Source organism: Pieris napi, chromosome 12 (genome assembly GCF_905475465.1).
Source record: "Pieris napi chromosome 12, ilPieNapi1.2, whole genome shotgun sequence".
Taxonomy (NCBI): domain Eukaryota; kingdom Metazoa; phylum Arthropoda; class Insecta; order Lepidoptera; family Pieridae; genus Pieris; species Pieris napi.
In genome coordinates, this window is record NC_062245.1 from 6,919,549 (window position 1) to 6,937,994 (window position 18,446).

General features: G+C 32.1%; 3 protein-coding genes across 3 annotated transcripts; 2 read left to right on the forward strand and 1 right to left on the reverse strand.

Moving 5' to 3' along the window:
* Window positions 1-5,685: 5,685 nt before the first annotated feature.
* On the forward strand, window positions 5,686-6,660 carry LOC125054865 (Krueppel-like factor 9). The gene has a single exon (XM_047656998.1). It carries the CDS (start codon window positions 5,752-5,754, stop codon window positions 6,658-6,660), a length of 909 nt encoding a protein of 302 aa, XP_047512954.1. The 5' UTR covers window positions 5,686-5,751.
* A 6,934-nt stretch (window positions 6,661-13,594) lies between these two features.
* Window positions 13,595-14,875, reverse strand: LOC125054673. Its single transcript, XM_047656689.1, has 2 exons — window positions 14,744-14,875; window positions 13,595-14,576 (listed from the first exon to the last, which is right to left on the reverse strand). The coding sequence occupies exons 1-2, from the start codon at window positions 14,811-14,813 to the stop codon at window positions 13,627-13,629; spliced, it is 1,020 nt and encodes a 339-aa protein (XP_047512645.1). The 5' UTR covers window positions 14,814-14,875; the 3' UTR covers window positions 13,595-13,626.
* Window positions 14,876-15,679: 804 nt separating this feature from the next.
* On the forward strand, window positions 15,680-18,241 carry LOC125054574. Its single transcript, XM_047656552.1, has 4 exons — window positions 15,680-15,899; window positions 16,381-16,518; window positions 17,059-17,212; window positions 17,882-18,241. Exons 1-4 carry the CDS (start codon window positions 15,804-15,806, stop codon window positions 17,941-17,943), a joined length of 450 nt encoding a protein of 149 aa, XP_047512508.1. The 5' UTR covers window positions 15,680-15,803; the 3' UTR covers window positions 17,944-18,241.
* Window positions 18,242-18,446: the final 205 nt, after the last annotated feature.

The window sequence follows — 18,446 nt, forward strand, 5'->3', positions numbered from 1 at the left end:
AACGCTAAATTCACCGCGATATGCCAAAATATGGACCACACCGATACCTTGTATACAGTGTGCTCATAAGTATTATCAATTTTTTTCGGATTATTTCTGTTGTAGTACGAATAATTATCAGTTCAGTAACTCTGTACTTTAATACCCAGTATTGGGCTGTTTTCGTTCCATCTGTATTTTTTTTCATAAAACAAGACGTAGATACAAAAAAGGTTTAGTTTCGTTTATAATTCAAAAGTAAAAGTAAAAAAAAATCATTTAATCGTATAGGTAACATAATGACGTACACTTATGACTCGTTAATAAAGAAATACATATTAATGCTTCTAGTTTTACATTTACTGCCAGTTCTCAAATCAAGGGCGTAGATCGGAAGAGAAGAACTGGCAATAAACTGTCCGCCACTCTTTTTATAGCCATTTTTTTTACACAACGTTTGTAAGGAGCTGCAACCATTACATCATGCTCCACATGACATATTAAGTAATTCATAATAATAACATTAATTAAAAACAAATACTTGTCCTCTATCAGCAGGAGGCATGGTGAAATAGGAGCCCGCACTTACATCAAAGTTACACAAACATTGGCAATCAATGTCTATTTCCAGCTGAACTTTTATTTACTAGTACATTATTTTAAAAATAATTATATAGAGTAACCATTTAGGATTAGGTGTTGAAAAAGTAAGTCTACAATGCCGGCTTTGATGTACCATCGCCTTACAAGCTGAACATTTATGTAACACCCTGTGTAACACCTACTACTCCATTCAAGTTCACTGACAACCGTAGTAAACGCAACGACAATACAATAAAAAAAGATGAACCAAATTTGATATTATAGAGTCGTCACGCAGATTCTCAATGAAATACTAAGATGTATTCAATTTCGAGATTTATATCTTTATAAAGAAGTACTGTATATTAAATTGTATTGAAACATACGTGATTTATATACGATCGCCCGACCACACTTACGTGTTAAGTTATTATTTTCTTTCTGATTTTTGTACACAATACTTAAGCCAAATATTATTTGTCCTTCAGGTCACAAATAATATCAAATAAACGTTTGTGGTTGTATCTGCATCCTATATTTTTAGTAAAATTATACAATGGTTTAGCGTTTGTAACAACGATTTTCACCAAAGATAAAACTAATATACTTAAGCTACAGCGAGGTGTTATTTCATTTAAATTTATTTATGTCAGAGAAATCACATTCATAACTTTTTCCTTTATAAAAAAGTGGTAATGCCTGTGTGGACATATGGCATTAGGCATCGGGGCTGTACCGCGAAAATAAATTTAGAAATAATACAACGGTTTCAGAACAAGGTGCTTCGGGACATTGTCAATTCTTAGGATCTTCTACTTTGGATCAATAGCAAGGATCTCAATATGGATACAGACCTAACCATGTGAATGCTGAGGCAATCCAACTTCTTAATACAACGATACGCTTAAAGAGAATTAAACATTTTGCGTTACTAAATAAAACCAATGTAGTGAATTATATGTGCAAGTGCGGTATCTCGGACACACGAACGTAGTGTCAAAACATTTCAGAACAAAGATTAATGAACATTGACTTAGTTTAAGCTATTTACAAGTATTGTAAAAAATTAAGTCAAAATAATATTATTTATTAGCCATAATTATTGTATAGGCTAGATTGTAATTCATGTAAAGTCGCACTTTCTTATGTGAACTGTATTGTAGAAAAAATATTGTATTTTCGTAAAAAATATTTGAGGTTCTAGGATAGTTTTATAACTTTTTCCTGGGTGATGTGGTTAGTGTTAAAACAGATTTTTACGATAACAAGATGTTAAGAGTTAAGAGAGAAATTAATTGGGTAGGTTTGTAACTTTATTAAAATTAAAAATACCTAATTTTTAATTTTAAAAATTATATATCCCTCTTTATAGCCGACCAAGTGGTTCTTATTGTTTGATCGTGTACATCGGTTATAAAGAATTCATCAAAAACTAATTTAAAAAACTGCCAAATTCACTTCACATGATTACTCATATAAGTACAGACTACATCAGGAAATTAAATTTCATTCAATTAACTGAAATCGACCTTAGAACGTAAATTTCCTTAGGCGCCCGTTTTTTGCAAAAGAGTTTAGTATGCGTACTAATACGTCTTCTAACGTTAAGATATAGGTATATCTTAACGTTGATAGACGTAAGGTATAATGCTTTACAAACCAAGGCATTGTTACATGCAAGTCCAAAGAACTACACAATCATATTTCAAGTCTCTATCGTTAGTTTCAAAGAAATTCAACGGGACTAATCGATCATACGACTAACTATAACATTATAAGAGATGAAAAGGCGCGACGTTATCTTAAAAATAGCCGTAATTGAGTCAGCCTCTCTGTATGTCAGGTTTGATCAATCGAAAATTTACTTTTATACAATTTGTTTATAACATGATATCTCATGTTCTCATATTTTTTTATTTTTTTATTATTTAAAATAATACTACACAAACTAACCTATACGAAACTACAGTCAAAACCGTTTATAACGACATCGTTTACAACGACCTATCGGTTATTACAACCAGATTGTATGGTCCCGTCCGAATCCCTAGTAAACTATTCAGTAAAGAAACCGCTTATAACAACATCGGATACAGCGACATATCGCTTACAACGACGAAAGTTTATCGATATTCATCGGCTATAACGACCAACCGCTTCTTGTCTCAGCAAAACAAAACAATACAAACGACTTTAAATCTTATTTATAAGCATTGAATAAATATAATAGGCATATTATATACCTACGCACTTTCTCCCAACGAACAGTTTTAGTCAACAACGATTTCCGAGGCTCTTAACGCTGTAACGATTTTGCAAAAATTTGTTGCCTTTAACGAACAGTTTGTTACTGGTGATATTCATACCTTGAGGAGTATGAAACGTAAAATGCAAAAAATATTTGAGACGGCTAAAAAAAAACAGACCAAAATGACTGATTACTTTTGTACGTAATTATTTCGTAATAAATATTTTTGTTTCTTTTTTGACTCGTTTACATATTATAATATTAACATACCATATTATAACCCATACCTACCTATTCTAGATCGATAACTATGTTCATACATATGTACTGTACTTGTGTATATGACATTGCTTATAACGACTATCGGATATAACGTCGGCAACTATGCGGTCCCTTCAATGTCGTTATAACCGGTTTTGACTGTATTTGTTTTGTTTAGTTCAGCAAGTGGAAGACCTTTGGTCTCATGATAGAGGTACTTTGACAAAAATAACTCTATGACGAATCACGAAATAGAGGTTGTAGCGCTGCTAGATTTTTAATGATGTTTATAAAAATAAGGACGAAGGATTAAACATGCAGAACGATTTATTTTATACATATAATCCAATAAATAGGTCTACTACACTCATCATAAATAAAGTTTTTTTTCGTTTTACGTCTGTTTTGGAGTATGACTAAATCTCAAATTTCGTATTTTCAGTGTATAAACTATTCTTTTAATTCACTATTGTAATGGAAAGAAACTGCCATGTCAATAGACCGTTTGAAACCAGAATTCGCGATAAATGACAGCGGAAAGCGGACAGATCTATCTTGGGAAAATTACAGAAGGATTTTACAAAAACAGATTATCGCACGTTCAGGGAGAACACCAGATTTTTTATTCATTTGGAATTCTATTATTTTTTATCATTATAGTTTGAAGTTTTAGACAGCCCATCAGGACTCCGTAATAAACACTATTACACTAATTTCTTTATTATTATTTAAATCTTGTATGTTCGAATCACGGCTGTGCACCAAAGGATTTTTCTTTCTATGGGCTCATTTAAAACTCACTCGTGCGGTGATGAAAATCGACGTGAGGCAACCGGCATGTTTTAAACCTCACAATGGGAGGATTATGTCAGGCACAGAAGGCTGAGTATATAAAGAAGATGGTCACGAAACAGATACAGAAATCTCAGGCCTTAGAAGTTGTAGCACACTGGTTTTATAAAATATTGTCTTTTTTTTCTCAATCGTTGTGCAATTAACAAAAAATAAAGATAATATAAATATATTCGTTTTGAAATTATCTAACGAAAATGCATGTTTAATGTTTAAAAACTTTATTTCTCATTACAAAAAAAAATTATTTTTATTTACATGACAAACTTAATATAATATACGAACGAGATACGCGTCGCCATCAGCTATCCCAATTTTAGTCTACTAGGCTCATTCTAATATATATCTTTAATGCCCTTTTGAATGATAAAATGATGTATCACTATCACTATCGTATGGTGATTAAACCTTACCTTGTGAGTATTTTTACAGTATCTGGAGTATTTTGAGTGTATACGCTAGTCTGACAATCAGAGCTTTAATAGAACACGTGAAAACAAAATAATAGGAATATCTAAAGCGTTATTAACTATTACATAGTACGCAAAAATGTATACAACATAGATCACGTTGCAAAGCCTCTTTTTGGGTGTGCTGTGTGGCATATTAAACCCTACCATGTTATACAAAAAAATGTATATTTTAGTTTGGATCATATGGGATAAAATATACTTTCATCAAACAACTGTTGGATTCTTGTAATAGTTATCAAAACTAACTTAATAAATTAAAAAAGTTTTTAATCCTATGGTTAGTGAACATGTTGTGTTTAACATAGCTTTTCTCGTCATCGATCTTAAGATCTATTTAATACATTTAATATTATGACTTATATAATTTCTGATCCAGCTGTAAACAAATAATTTCATAGACATTATTGAGATATTAATTAGCATGTATGTAAATAAAATAGTTTAAAAATATGTTTTATGAGAAGTACGATTTAATCTTGCAATCAATCAAATACTTTGACAGATCGCGTAAAAATCCACAATTCGTTCAGAAACCGATCAAAATGTCAAAAACGCAATCAAGAGCACCTATTGTGCGGTTATATTTGTTTATCAATTCGTGTATTCGATCAATTTTGACGTTTCGTTATTGAACAACAAGATATCAATGTTTTGTTGTTTTTTTTACGGAATTAAGCTTCTCTGTGCCTTGCATGAATTAAATTTGAAACATTTTTAAGTTGTTTCTAAGAAAAATTACGGTATATAGGACCGCGTACGTGTACTTAAGAAAATACATCAATTTATATGTAAACATTTGGTGTTTAATTAAAAGAGGCATTCAGTAGAAAGAAAATTGTCAATTCTCCCATAAAAGTAAGCAATTTATATGTATAAAGGACATCGCATGTGTATGTAACATAATGGAAACCGCAACAATCGCCAAAACCATTAAAACAAACGAGGATGCAGCTGCTAGGGCCGGGACCACTCGTACGGAACGCTCTGCCCTCGGCCCGCCTTCCGACCGCGCACAAAAATCAACATAAATAACATTACACACCCCTATCTCAAACACTATGACAAGTATCACGTAAGTAAACATCACAACTACAAAGATTGCCCTGCAAAGGTAGACCTTACTGTCCTTATCGCAACAAATATAGTTGCGTGAATTTTGACAGCGTCATAGACAGAAAGTGTAAGTGGATTTAGAAGTGTGCAACAATTGAATACTTCGTCTCTTTCGTCCATTCAAAAGTATCCCTCTTCTTTTGGCTTTTATTAAATTTATTGTTAAAGGAATGTATATAAAAGTTGCTGAAACGAGAAAGGGTCTCAGTCCGTTTTTATAATCCAGTGTGATATCTTGTTGCGATGCTGTCTCAACAGAAATTTTCCAAGCTTTTTAGACCTTGGGATGTCAGTGAAAATGATGAAAGAATTAAGATAATAAATGGTGATAATATAAAAACTACGAGACCAAAACAAACATTACATGAAAAGCGTGAAAATCGTTTGAGGAAAATTCGTGGCATTTTTAAAAAAAGCGACGGCAATGTTCACCAAGATTGCACAGTTTCAACGACAACCGAAGATTCAGAAGATATAAAGCCGATATTTTTAGACAATCAGTCCCCAGTACAGAGCCTCACTCAATGTTGCGACAGGCTTTTAGACGAACCCGCAAAGAGTCCAAAAAGTGACGTTAAACCTACAACAAAACATGAGGAAACATATACTGCGTACCCCCTTCTACCTAACACATATCCGGGCTATACACCAGAATACCTTTCTACCGATATCGCCCAGACACTTGGGATCCCGCCAACAGACCCATTACTCATAGAATCACTTGCTCAAGGGTATGCAATGGAACTAGAATACGCAAGAATCCTTCAACAAGAGAATGAAGCGAAGCTTATGAATGCCCGTAAACAACGCCCAAAGAAATATAAATGTCCTCACTGCAATGTGGGCTTCTCCAACAACGGCCAGTTAAAAGGCCACGTAAGGATACACACGGGGGAAAGACCATTTAAATGTGATGAAAAGGATTGTGGGAAGACGTTTACAAGAAATGAAGAACTGACACGGCACAAGCGTATTCATTCCGGAGTCAGGCCCTATCCATGTCAGACTTGCGGTAAGAAATTCGGAAGACGGGACCATTTAAAGAAGCACACGAGGACCCATTTTGTACAAGCAGAGAGAATGCTGCCAGTCTTCGTTCCTCTTTCTGCCATGCCCAGTATTGGTGGTTTTCCTTATTTGTATGGATATTAATCTAAATAACGGTATAAAAGTTTTTTAAACAAGTGCCAGAATATACAGACATTGAAAAGAAGATAAAACATATATTTTTTATAATAATATTTCCTAATCCGTAGTTGTAAATGAGAAATATAATAATTAAGAACCAAGGTTGTGAATTATCTGTACTTATATATGTATATATAAATCATTGTATAAAGAGTTTATTAGAGTTTGAAAATAAATTTTATTTTACATAAATAACTTATTTTTACTCTATCCTTTCATTTATAAATATTTTAAAATAAAAATACTTTATGCAGCGTTTGTAAAAATTTATTTTTACCTACTACTACAATTATAACCAAATCAAACGAGTATGTAACACACGTTGATACATATATACCTTTATATATAATATAGTATAATATGTGTAATATAGTATGAAAAGTTACGGGAAATATCTAAAAACAAATTAATGTGCTTCGTTCTTGATGTTAACAGATAGGTAGCCGCCATTTATTAAATTTCTTACTTCAAGTAATAAAAGCACGTTTAGATCTTTTTTTATCAAGCCAGAGGGTTTTGAACCAATCAAAAATATAAGAACATTAATTTTACAATAAAGAGTCAAAGAGAAAAAAATTTCACCGCGAGAAATGAAAAGTGAAAACGAGAGTATACATATTATATAAATTAAAAATGTATTAGTGAATTCTTAAATCATTATTTTTTTAATTCAATTGTTGCGTGAAAGTCAAATCAATTATACCTAACTTGTATAATGTAAAATTTTGTTTAAGGATTTGTTCAAATAAAAGTGGAATTATACCAGTACCAATTAAACCATACCATACACGTAATATACGTTTGTTTTGACAATACAAATATGTACATACCTACGTATTTTTACTGAATACCTACTTTTCTGTATCAACTCTTTAACCTTTACTATAAAATATAATATAAAATAATTTGATACAGAGTTTTAATCGGTTTGATATTTGTCTTGAAAAACTGTAAATAATTCCGTTGGTTTCTCTATATAAAAATACAAATATGAGAAGAACCGAGTTATAATCTACTTATATCATTTTATAAGAAAAATAAACCAACATTGCAAAGAAAGTACATTTAGATCGATTAATTATTAAAATCCGCACGATCAGCCATATGAAAACAGGCATGCAAATGTCATAGGACATTTTCATAATGTCCAATAATAAGTTAAGTTATTTATAATTGTTAAACTTATGGTCTAAAATCTAAATACTCGCCAGCGTCACCGTATGGTCTATATAGGCACCTCGCCTCACTAATATTAAAAAATATAATTATCTATTATATTTTAATATCTTTTCGTCCATTAATACATATTCATATTTTTTCAGAGGCCGTGACGATACGGCCGTGGACACACTTCCAGAAGGCTCACAAGTGCGTTGCGTTCTTGAAAAACCCTAAGCCGAATTGGTTCGGAAATATTTCAGCTGATTCCATATAGCGGTGGTGCGCGGCAAAAAGTGCTTTAAAAAACTAATTTGTTATACGACGGACTTCGAGGAAAATTACGGGTGAAAATTCATATTCTGCCTCGACGTCTGCCTAAAGATTGCCCGCCTGTCTTTTTTTCAGCTTTCGTACAATATTTGTCGAAAATGTAGTATAAAGCAGTTATACCTATAGCCTCGTGCTTTGAATTGAACAACAGACAAATCACATCTATTCAATATAAAACGTGAAGATATAACAACAAAATGCCTCTATACAATTCACATGGCCTTAGATCAATGCATCATGTACGTCTTTATGAATAACGGATAAAGAAAACAACAAAAGTACTTCCGGCGAATATCTATGGACAGATAAACAATTAGCGTTTCGCAAAATATTTTGACTCTGTGTCATTGTGTCATGAGAACACTTGCGTTTTGAATGAGCAATAAAAAATCAATCATTTATTGATGACAGCTACAGGGAGTGATGATTGCTATAAAGAATTACACTTTTGAAATATACAATTAGTTATAAATAACTTGTTAAATAATAAAAAAATAGTAATAAACTGAGTTTAACTAAAGGTATAACATATTCAGAGAAAAAGACTTGCGAAGTGTCAAAGGGCAATAGAAAGGAGTCCTTATGCTTGGAATAAGGTTGAGTCACAAAATCAGAAACTCGGATATTAGAAAAAAAATACAAGTTAGGTAGGTAGGTACAGATATACTAGCTTGTATAGACAGAATGGAGATGGACAGGTCACATGGTGATACAAACTTGATAAATGAAGCAAACTGGTAACTCTTTAAATGTTAATCGTGTAATTCGGAAATAAAGGATTTATTATCATCATAACTTATTTTTTTCCGATTATGCATATTCAGGAAAATATTCACCAATCTCTTAGCGTGGGTGTTGTTTGGCAATATGTTTACGTAGTTCATTTATTTTGCATAGCTATACTTCAATAATTCATATTTAAACCTATTATAATATATATCTCAAAGATATAGTCTTCATTATAGAATATGCATGAATAAAGCCCCTTTTATTTCCAATCATGACAAAAACAAATTATAATACAAAGCTTAGATTATTTTACATTATTATACATTTTTTCTTTTGCTTGCTATCCTATATCCTAGCTTCCTTCAGTACCGTCGATTGGAACCCCTTCACAGGTAAAGGGCGTCCTCCAGCTTTTTCCTTTCCTTTCTTTCTCCATTCGTTTCCTGCTACCGTTTCTATTTCTTCTATCCACCTTTTTTTTGGGCGACCTCTTCTCCTTCTTCCTCTTGGTCCTTTCCATACAGTTGTCGAAATTCCATAGATAAAATTAAACCACGTTGTTTTTAATATTAACTATTTCATACCATATTTCCTTTAAATATTTTCACTGGCTTAGGCGTAAAAACATAAAGTATTAAAAAAAAAATGTGTGTGTACTAGGTGTACACACGTAAGAAGTGAAACTTCTTTATGACCTTATTTTTCGAAAAATGATCTACTAAATATATGCAACTTTACAGAAATTGGTTAAGTAAAGTTAAATTAGATAAAGTTTAACAAAAGGCTTTTATTATCATAGACATGAATACAAATACAATTATATCATTTTAACTTATTGCTGTACTACTATGTAGTACTAAGATTATTACAGAATTTCATTAATTGTAATAGAATTATTAGTATTACTACTTATCATTGTTATTGTTATTATATATTTTTGTTACTAATGGCTTCGAATCTCTTCGGATCAACCGTGGTAGGGACAAGAAAAAGATGGCGCGTAACCGAAAAATGTGACAAATGTGTGTAAATTTTTTTCCAACGCCGATAAAGAAGTTTGACTTCAAAAAGCAACATGGCGCGTAACCTGCTACAAAATTTCTCCCATACGTCGAAAAAGAAGTTTCACTTCAAAAGATGGCGCGTAACGGAAAAATGTGACGCGTAACGAAAAAATGTTACACTAAATTTTTTTCCAACCCCTATAAAGAAGTTTCACTTCAATACCAACAATTTTAAAGCACATTTGCATTTGTTTTCTTCCTTAATCAACCTTTATTACAAAGCCTGATGTATGCGATCTTTAAGAATTGTAATTTCATAAATCGTAACGCGCTCAATAGACAAAATTCTATATAAATCTATTACCTGTCCTTTGCTCCTTAAATTAGTCTAATTCCCACGTGTTTCGTTTTCAATGCCTTAAACTCCAATGTAATTCGGAAGTCCGCGCCCAGCATGACACCAAGCTTTTCGAAGAATGAGATGTCATTACACCAATTACGCAAATGTTTATCGATTGTTAATGGTATTGTTAGTTATGGGTTGTCTTTTAAATGTTTTGTCCTTATAAAAAACCATTTGCTTTGCGTTTAAGTAATTAATTTTATACATTATCACTCTCATGCATTAACAATTAACATAGTATTAAGTAATATTATTACCCATTGAGGATACAAAATGATTTGCATTATTGGTAGGGATTATTTGTTACAACCATATACTTTAAGATTTTGTTATATCATGATATACATATCTTTAGTTTAACATAGCGACACATACAATCCGTGGCTACAATCACTGTTATACCCTGAAATGCGCTAACGAATTTATTAGCTATACTAATTCGACATTCCCGTGTAGCCTAAACATACTATATGCATATAATACAACTATTGTAACTTGCTTACTAAAAATACAACCGTGGGAGAAGTTTAATATAAAGAATAAATAAAAACTTAAGCCGAAAAAACAATTTTATTAATACGATAACCCGCCTACGATCTTACAAATTCGCTGTCAATAATTTATTGCTATCTGTAAAAAATTGTCTGCGGGAGCAGGTGAACTGTGAATGAATGAACGCTAGCTTCAAATTAATGACCGGGCCAATGTAAACATTTATTGTCTGTGGGAAGGCCACGAAATATTTCATTCATGGCCATAGGACACAAAAAGGGAAAAATGCAAAAAGGATTTCTTATTTCGTAGTCTAGTCTTTTATATTTTATTTGAACGGTTTTTAAGTCAAAATCTTTTTTTATGAAACCTACATACTATTTTATTTCATGTGTTATGTTAAGGATATGCGAAAAACTATTCATACGTTTGTTTTAATTAGTCTTTTACTTAACAGGTCGTTCGTTCCGAGTTCTGGTCGTAGGTATACCAAGGCAATCCATCAATTCCATCAGCGTAATTAATATTTATTCGGTGGAGGAAAATGTTCTGAAAACCTGCTTATCTCAGAAGCACAGGAAGACACAGAAAAATGCAGAGGCCATCCATCCATTAAGGATTGTAGCGAATTTGGATTGTCAGTTTCTGACTAGAAACTTGTAGCTTGGCAATCTGTAGCTTAACAAAAATAAACAGCCTTACAAATTACTAGTATTGATAAATAGGTGAAATTAGCAATTTATAACTAACATGTTTAATATTTTGCGATGTTGAATAATTTATTAATAAAAATTTTCATTTATGGCATTTTACAGTAGGTACCAATAACATTTTGTATAATTATCGCATTACTTTTACAAAGTCATAGATTGTAAAAAATACACTGACCATAAATTAGTAATGGCCTGGGAATTTCAGTCAGGTGGGCATTGTCACGCCTACGCTTAGAATTTTTTTTATTACCTGACTACTGCAAGCCAATTACACTGGGGTAACCATATTATTTATAGTTTCACGATAAGTTCTTGACTTTCAATTTTGTTAGCGATATTTGAAGGTATGTATATGGTTTGGTTATTACTGTTTCGTATATAGGTCGTATTTCAAGTAATTAACAGGTAAAATTGAATTTTAACATTAGAAACGTACTTATTAACGATTGACAACGACAACATAAAAAGGAATTAATCAGTAATCCTATAATCTAAAAAAAACATAAGTTATAGATAAAAATGTATCCCGTATATAAATGATTTAGTACATTATATTTTTTATTCGTTTATTCATCATGGTCACCGTTTCGTTGCTCAAATAGAGTGCTAAGGATTGCGTCCACAATATAAATAACGTTATTTGCAGAGGCCATTACACTACAATGCTCATTCATGATTTAAAATGCAAAAAGCTGCAATTTTATTCTCACGGGCAACACTTGAACTTATTTTTAAATTCGTTCTGGCAGGTTGCGCGCCAAATTTTTACGAGTTTGACATTTGACAGTTGAATGGTTTAATTTTTTACTTGCCGCCTAAAAAGTGATCGATTCGTTATGATTTTGTATTTGTGTAATCGAGCTTTTTGACTTTTTACACCTTGTAGTACTCCCACGCCATGTTTCTTACACCCAAGACTATCATAGATATTTAAGCCAAAAAGAATGTCATTGAAGTTAGAGCTTTTTCTTTTCTTCAGATACTATAATTGTATGTAACCCATTATTGGGCCACCAACAATAACCAAACACCGGACCATCACCACCAGCAATACTATTTTTGCAAATATATGCCATTTTAAAATTATATTTCACCGAAACGAAAATACTTTAAAATTTGTGCAATCAAAAAAATGTAGGTAGTTTATTATGGTATTTTTATAATAAATGTCGATTAATTCAAAATACGACATCAATTTGACGATAACGATTTGCGAACGGAAGGAACAACTTACAAAAGAAACAAAATGGCGGCCACCCAGTGCGCTGTTGTCGTTCTAATGATATTGTATTGAATTGATCATAAACTAATTATTGCGGTGAAACTTGACAATAAAGAAGAAGAATAAAGTTGATGCTTTGGGAAAAAGTTAAATGTGACAATATTAAATGGCCAATTACTGTTATATTTTTATTATAATGTTCGCAGATTTAAATGGGTATTGAAAATCTTAGCGTAGTGTTAACTAAAGTTGATTTTCAAATATTTTTATTTAGAAAATATGTTACTTGCGAAGAGACAAATAGCGAGGTTAGCTCCGCTCATACTCTCGTAGCACTGTCGAAATATTATAATGCATACCTATTTTCCCATCTTAGAGTACCTATTCAAAATTTATAACATAGACTTAAGATTAGATAATGCATAGAGAAGGTATGTAAGCTAAAGTTTAAGATAACCTTTCTGACGTTTATAAGTATTGCCATAATAATAAATTAAGTAGCAACAGATCGAGTCAGCGCACAATAAATCATAAAATAACAATTGATCGTATCGCATTGTGTCTTCTATCGCTCAGTCTATGGAATTGCACAATGCTGGATCAAAATTATCTGCGGTCGATATTGCGTGGAGGGTCCGCGTTTATCTAATTGTTAAGCAGTTTAACAATGATATATTTTAATGTTACTTAGGTGTAGGATTTTAAAGGATCATATAATACACTTTTAGCGCGGAGGTCTAGGTTTTAGACTCTTAAGGAAATAGTTAAAAATAGGTTTGTTTCTGCTGGATTTTGCGACAGACAAAAGCAAAATATATATAAGTCAAAAATTTATTATCAGGTTTTTAAAAACGAAATTGACTATAATACTTTCATTTACAATTCATCTTTGTAATGTTCTCGTAGTTGTTCATTATAATCTTTTAAAATAAATTCTATTTCGGTGTAGTTCAGTCCTAATGCTTCAAAATTAATATCTTTATTATCTCTTATATACTTATGCATATCATTAAATATATTCGCCGCAGACTCCTTCGATTTATATAGCTTCATACAATACGGCTTTATATTTTTCATCAGTTTAAAAACTGGTGCTAAAACCTCTTCAGCATTTTCGCTAATCGTCACCGCGACTTTAAAAATATTTAGAAGGCCATCACAGACCATCACAGTAGACATTCGTTCAATCAAACCTATCATCTGATACATTCTAAAATTCTCATAGTCGATTCTGTTCCTTTGATCTTTGTTCCGCGCAGCCAAATGTTCCTCCAGTACCGTGTTAAACAGATCTAACAACTTAAAAACAACTTCAGAATCTAGCTTCGATATTTGCCTATAAAACGGCTCCAGGCCTTTTACTTTCATCACCCGTGCTTGTAACTTTGGGTTATTTGGAAGCCAAAAGTAGAGAATATCTAAGGCGTGTGCTTTTAATGCCAAATTGTCATCATTTTCGAATACATCTAGCAACATATCAACAATATTGATCGGTAATAACGTGTTAGTGGTGGTCGGTGCTGACTTAAATAATGTCTTAATAAGATTCAAAAGCTGCCCTCGTAAGGAGTCATATGTTGTTCTTATATTAGGTATGATGACTGTGTCAACACCATGTACTTTGAAGAATGCATATGTGTTGTTCTTAGCGGCTATAAGTTCAGTTAAGTCACCTAATAACCTAGCGATTTCATCATAGAGTTTTTCTGTATCTTCGATAGGAACTATACTCTCGCGACGAGCCTTCTCAGCGTCTATGGTTAGTCGCTCTATTTTTCTGATAGTTTTCTCTACATCATTTACCGACGTTTCCTTACTAGTTATATCTAAAATAAATTATATAAAGTATTAGAAATAATTTAAATTAATAAAGATTAAGAGTAATAAAGCTAAGTTCCTTAAGTCTTTGATGTTGAAAAGCGTCAAATACACATTAGGTCACCATTGTCTATACATTAAAATTATGTATTTGTAAGTAATAATATAATAATACCTTCGAATACCTCCCCCTTTGATTGTTGAAACACACAAATTAATATAAATAATATAAGGAATCGCCACATCTTTCTTTTCTTTTGTAGGTTCTTTGAGAAAATTTAGGATATTTATTGACAGTGAAATTGTCATTCTTATAGAAAAAATCTGTAAAAATTCAAAGAAGGTAGCAAGAAGAAAACATAAGAATAAGGTTTCATTGCCTATGAATTAAGCAAAGGAGCTAGCAATCACGTCAAGAGGGTCACACAGTAAAAGAAACTATTGAAGTTTACCCTTTCCATTGTTTCCTTTTTAAATATTTTAATAAAAATCTCAATGACGGAATTGTATTATTTTATAACTTAGCTAACAGCCTAAAATAAACGATTAAATGAAATACTGTTCACGCCCAATGGATCACCGCCCTAAACCACCATTGCTGGTGCACGGAAAATACTATACAGGATATACTACATACTATACAGTTAAGGAAAACTGAGATCGCAGAAAAGCGTATATCAAGATCTCACATAATATATAAATATATAACTATGTCCAGCAACGTAAAATCATACGAGAGAGAGACTATTGCCACAAAGCGGTTATAAGCAGTATATTACAAGATTAATTTATTTGACTATACTGCCCCATTACTGTTTTATTACTAGATATGTATTTCATTACTGTCCTGCCAAATATTGTACATGATAATTACATAGGTACAAAAATTGTCAATGCTCAACAATTACTTAGGAACTAATACTGATATGAGCGCTTCATCAACAGAATCTTTACCATTCAAGAAATTTAATAGAAACAGAACAAGGTATAGCAATCCTGTTAATGAGACTCCAATGGCACTTATGTATACGCGAGTCGGTGTGTGTGTCTTTCTCTGGTGTTGCCATTTTAAAATGGATTTTGGCAATATGTATTAGCAAATATGTTTATGACGTATTGATAACTCTGACCATATTTTGATTTTTGACATCATTATCAACATGATAGGCAACATCTGAAACGAATGCAGTGAAATTTCAAGGAATATTGTTTAATAAGCTTATTAAGGAAGGATTATGGAAGACCTAATAAGGTTGACGTCATGTGATGATGGGCGATGTTGTTGCTTGACACCTCGTTCCAGTGTGGTGCTCATTTCTATTATAGGACAGGTTTGTACGTAGGTATCTACGCAGGTTTTAGAGAAGCCATAACTTCGTCCGAGATATATTTTTAAACCTGGTTTCGATTCGCGGTTTTATTAATTAATTGCGTAATAAAAAGAAGACTGGTCACTTACAAGTATCAAGAAAAAATACTTTACAATTTAATTTGAAATTACGTCACTAATATCTTCCCCATATAAATGTGTAGACCCCAATTTTAGGTAACAGGAACAAAATATTTCACTCTAAGGTTACATTTGGATTCATTGAAATATGTTACTATTACTGGTATGCTTGAAGTATACAGCTCATGCTACATAATGCATACAGGTTACCACAATAATTGTATTGCGATAGAAGATAGATAAAACCGACGACTTGTTTAGGTACCTATAACCACTTATTATCAAAATGACGCAATATGTTTTCCCTATATAAAGCATATCGTGTCACCTAGCGGCGAGTAGCAGAAACTTTAACATTGCAGGTAGGATGCTTATTGGAAATTGTGTCCAATTATGGTAGTGAATGTATAACCAGCCCACGTCATGTGGACACCTTACGGAATCTACTATTAACATTCTTCCAAATGGCAAATATGCTACTCTTATTAGGATCTATTGTAGTAAGTAGAATCAAATGATATAATATTGTGTATTAGTCTAAATGGATGAGATAAATCGTTGAAAGAAGCATCCAAAAATTATTCCAAATACAAAAATGAATTCTGAAAGTTAATGTGAATTGGATTATCAGTTCAGGCTATGACTGTCTCATTAGTCATTTAGCAATTCCTACTAGCAAACGCTAAAAAAGTTAAGAACTAATGATTATGTGTACTATGTATATACATATAACCCACTTTTTTATGACATTTGATAACTGGTAAAATGTAGTTTGAAATTGTCCTTTATCCGTCAACTTCAGCCTTAGTCGCGAAACAATCGTTTAATATATTAAGGTTTTCCACCCACAGTACGGAGGATTTCTTTATAAAATTTATTCTAACAAGACAATTTAAGTCTTGTACTTATGTAACTCTTTAGCGGCATTTTTATAATAATTAGTAAGCACTTATAAGATAATAGTGGAGATTAAATTTTAGGTGCATTTTATTATACGAACTTTCATATATTTGGGTTTTAACGTTTACTTTCCCTTTAAGGAATATGCCTGGCTACTGCGAGTGTACTTGTGGTACACTTTAGCGTTCATCGTTCTCGGTTTTGTTGTCTCCATCGCTGGATTTCTCTACCGTTACCAACATCATGGCGTGTGGAGTTTGGCCTTCTTGGTACCAGAAGTCACTTTTCTTTTCGGTACATATTTAATCTTCATAGTTAAAATACCATATAACTATTCTCTGAGACCAATGCGAATAGAAAAACTTGTAAAAATATTATTAACGCGTATGGTGATGTTGCTTGAAACTATACTCGATAAATTGTCACTCAAAACTAACTTTGTCTATAAAAATATATCAATAAAAGCTATAGAATCTTGGCCCAAGTCCCTTATTGTAGGACCACTGGATTAATATAAATATCTGAGATTAGCACATTCAATCAAACAAACTCTTCAGTGCGTAGCGCACAGTAAGCTGCGCTAAATTTGTAAGTCGTCGAAGGAATTACCTACGCATAGGTTTTTACCCATACGCAATTTGTCGCTTCATATTTAAAAATCAAAATCTCATTTATTCTTATAGGTATACACTTTTGAACGTCAGAAAAAATGAACTGTTGTAAATTTAGATTTACTGCCAGTTCTCAAATATGGTCTTACATTGCTGTGGAAACAACGCTAACGTAGTATCATATTGTGTAATATGAAGAAAGCCCGGTTTTAACACTCTTTCCATTAAAGCATAAATATTTGACAAAAACTAACGAGTATCTTAGTTGAGAGAGCTGTTGGAATGACTTTTAGGAGGGGTGAGCCTTGTTATACCTATATTATGGGTCTTACGTTTCTTATATTGATTGCAGTAATGTACCGGTGTCTGCCCTTAGTGGATACCTATCGAAGACGAATTGAAGTAATCGGGTAGTGTAAACCAATAAATATATATAATATACCTATACTAAGATAATTGTTCTAGTTCTACGTTCTTAAATCATTTGTAAGCCGACTGCCTTCATAGGAATCTTTACCTAAGTTTCATAACTTAGGTAAAGATTCAGAGACGGCCTAAGCGCATAAAATCTTAATAAATTTGCTGTGCACCTGAATTTTTTGCTTTATATGTTGTTTGAAGGAAATGCCATTTCTCATAAACGATCAAATTCTAGAATTGTATATTAGAGTGTAAGGATTTGGGTTTATAAAATAAAGTATACTTTCAAATATGTTTTCCTTTAATATTTTGTACTATCTACTATATACAAAGTGAATTAAATAGAAATACAACAACGTAAAACTAACTTAACACTCGTAGAAATCTCTTCTATTCATCTATTAAAATAAAAGCCTAAACTATTTATATTAGTTTTCATGTTTAAGATCCGACATGAGGCGTTCGTTTTAAGGCATAGAATCCACGACGTTACAACA

Excerpts from the sequence above, each read along its gene's own strand:
- LOC125054865 (XM_047656998.1), top strand. The coding sequence starts at position 5,752 with ATGCTGTCTCAACAGAAATTTTCCAAGCTTTTTAGACCTTGGGATGTC.
- LOC125054673 (XM_047656689.1), bottom strand. The coding sequence starts at position 14,813 with ATGTGGCGATTCCTTATATTATTTATATTAATTTGTGTGTTTCAACAA. Across the intron at positions 14,577-14,743 it reads AAAGGGGGAGGTATTCGAAG|ATATAACTAGTAAGGAAACG; the intron begins GTATTATTATAT and ends AATTTATTTTAG.
- LOC125054574 (XM_047656552.1), top strand. The coding sequence starts at position 15,804 with ATGGAAGACCTAATAAGGTTGACGTCATGTGATGATGGGCGATGTTGT. Across the intron at positions 16,519-17,058 it reads TCTTATTAGGATCTATTGTA|GAATATGCCTGGCTACTGCG; the intron begins GTAAGTAGAATC and ends TTTCCCTTTAAG. Across the intron at positions 17,213-17,881 it reads AGAAGTCACTTTTCTTTTCG|TAATGTACCGGTGTCTGCCC; the intron begins GTACATATTTAA and ends TATTGATTGCAG.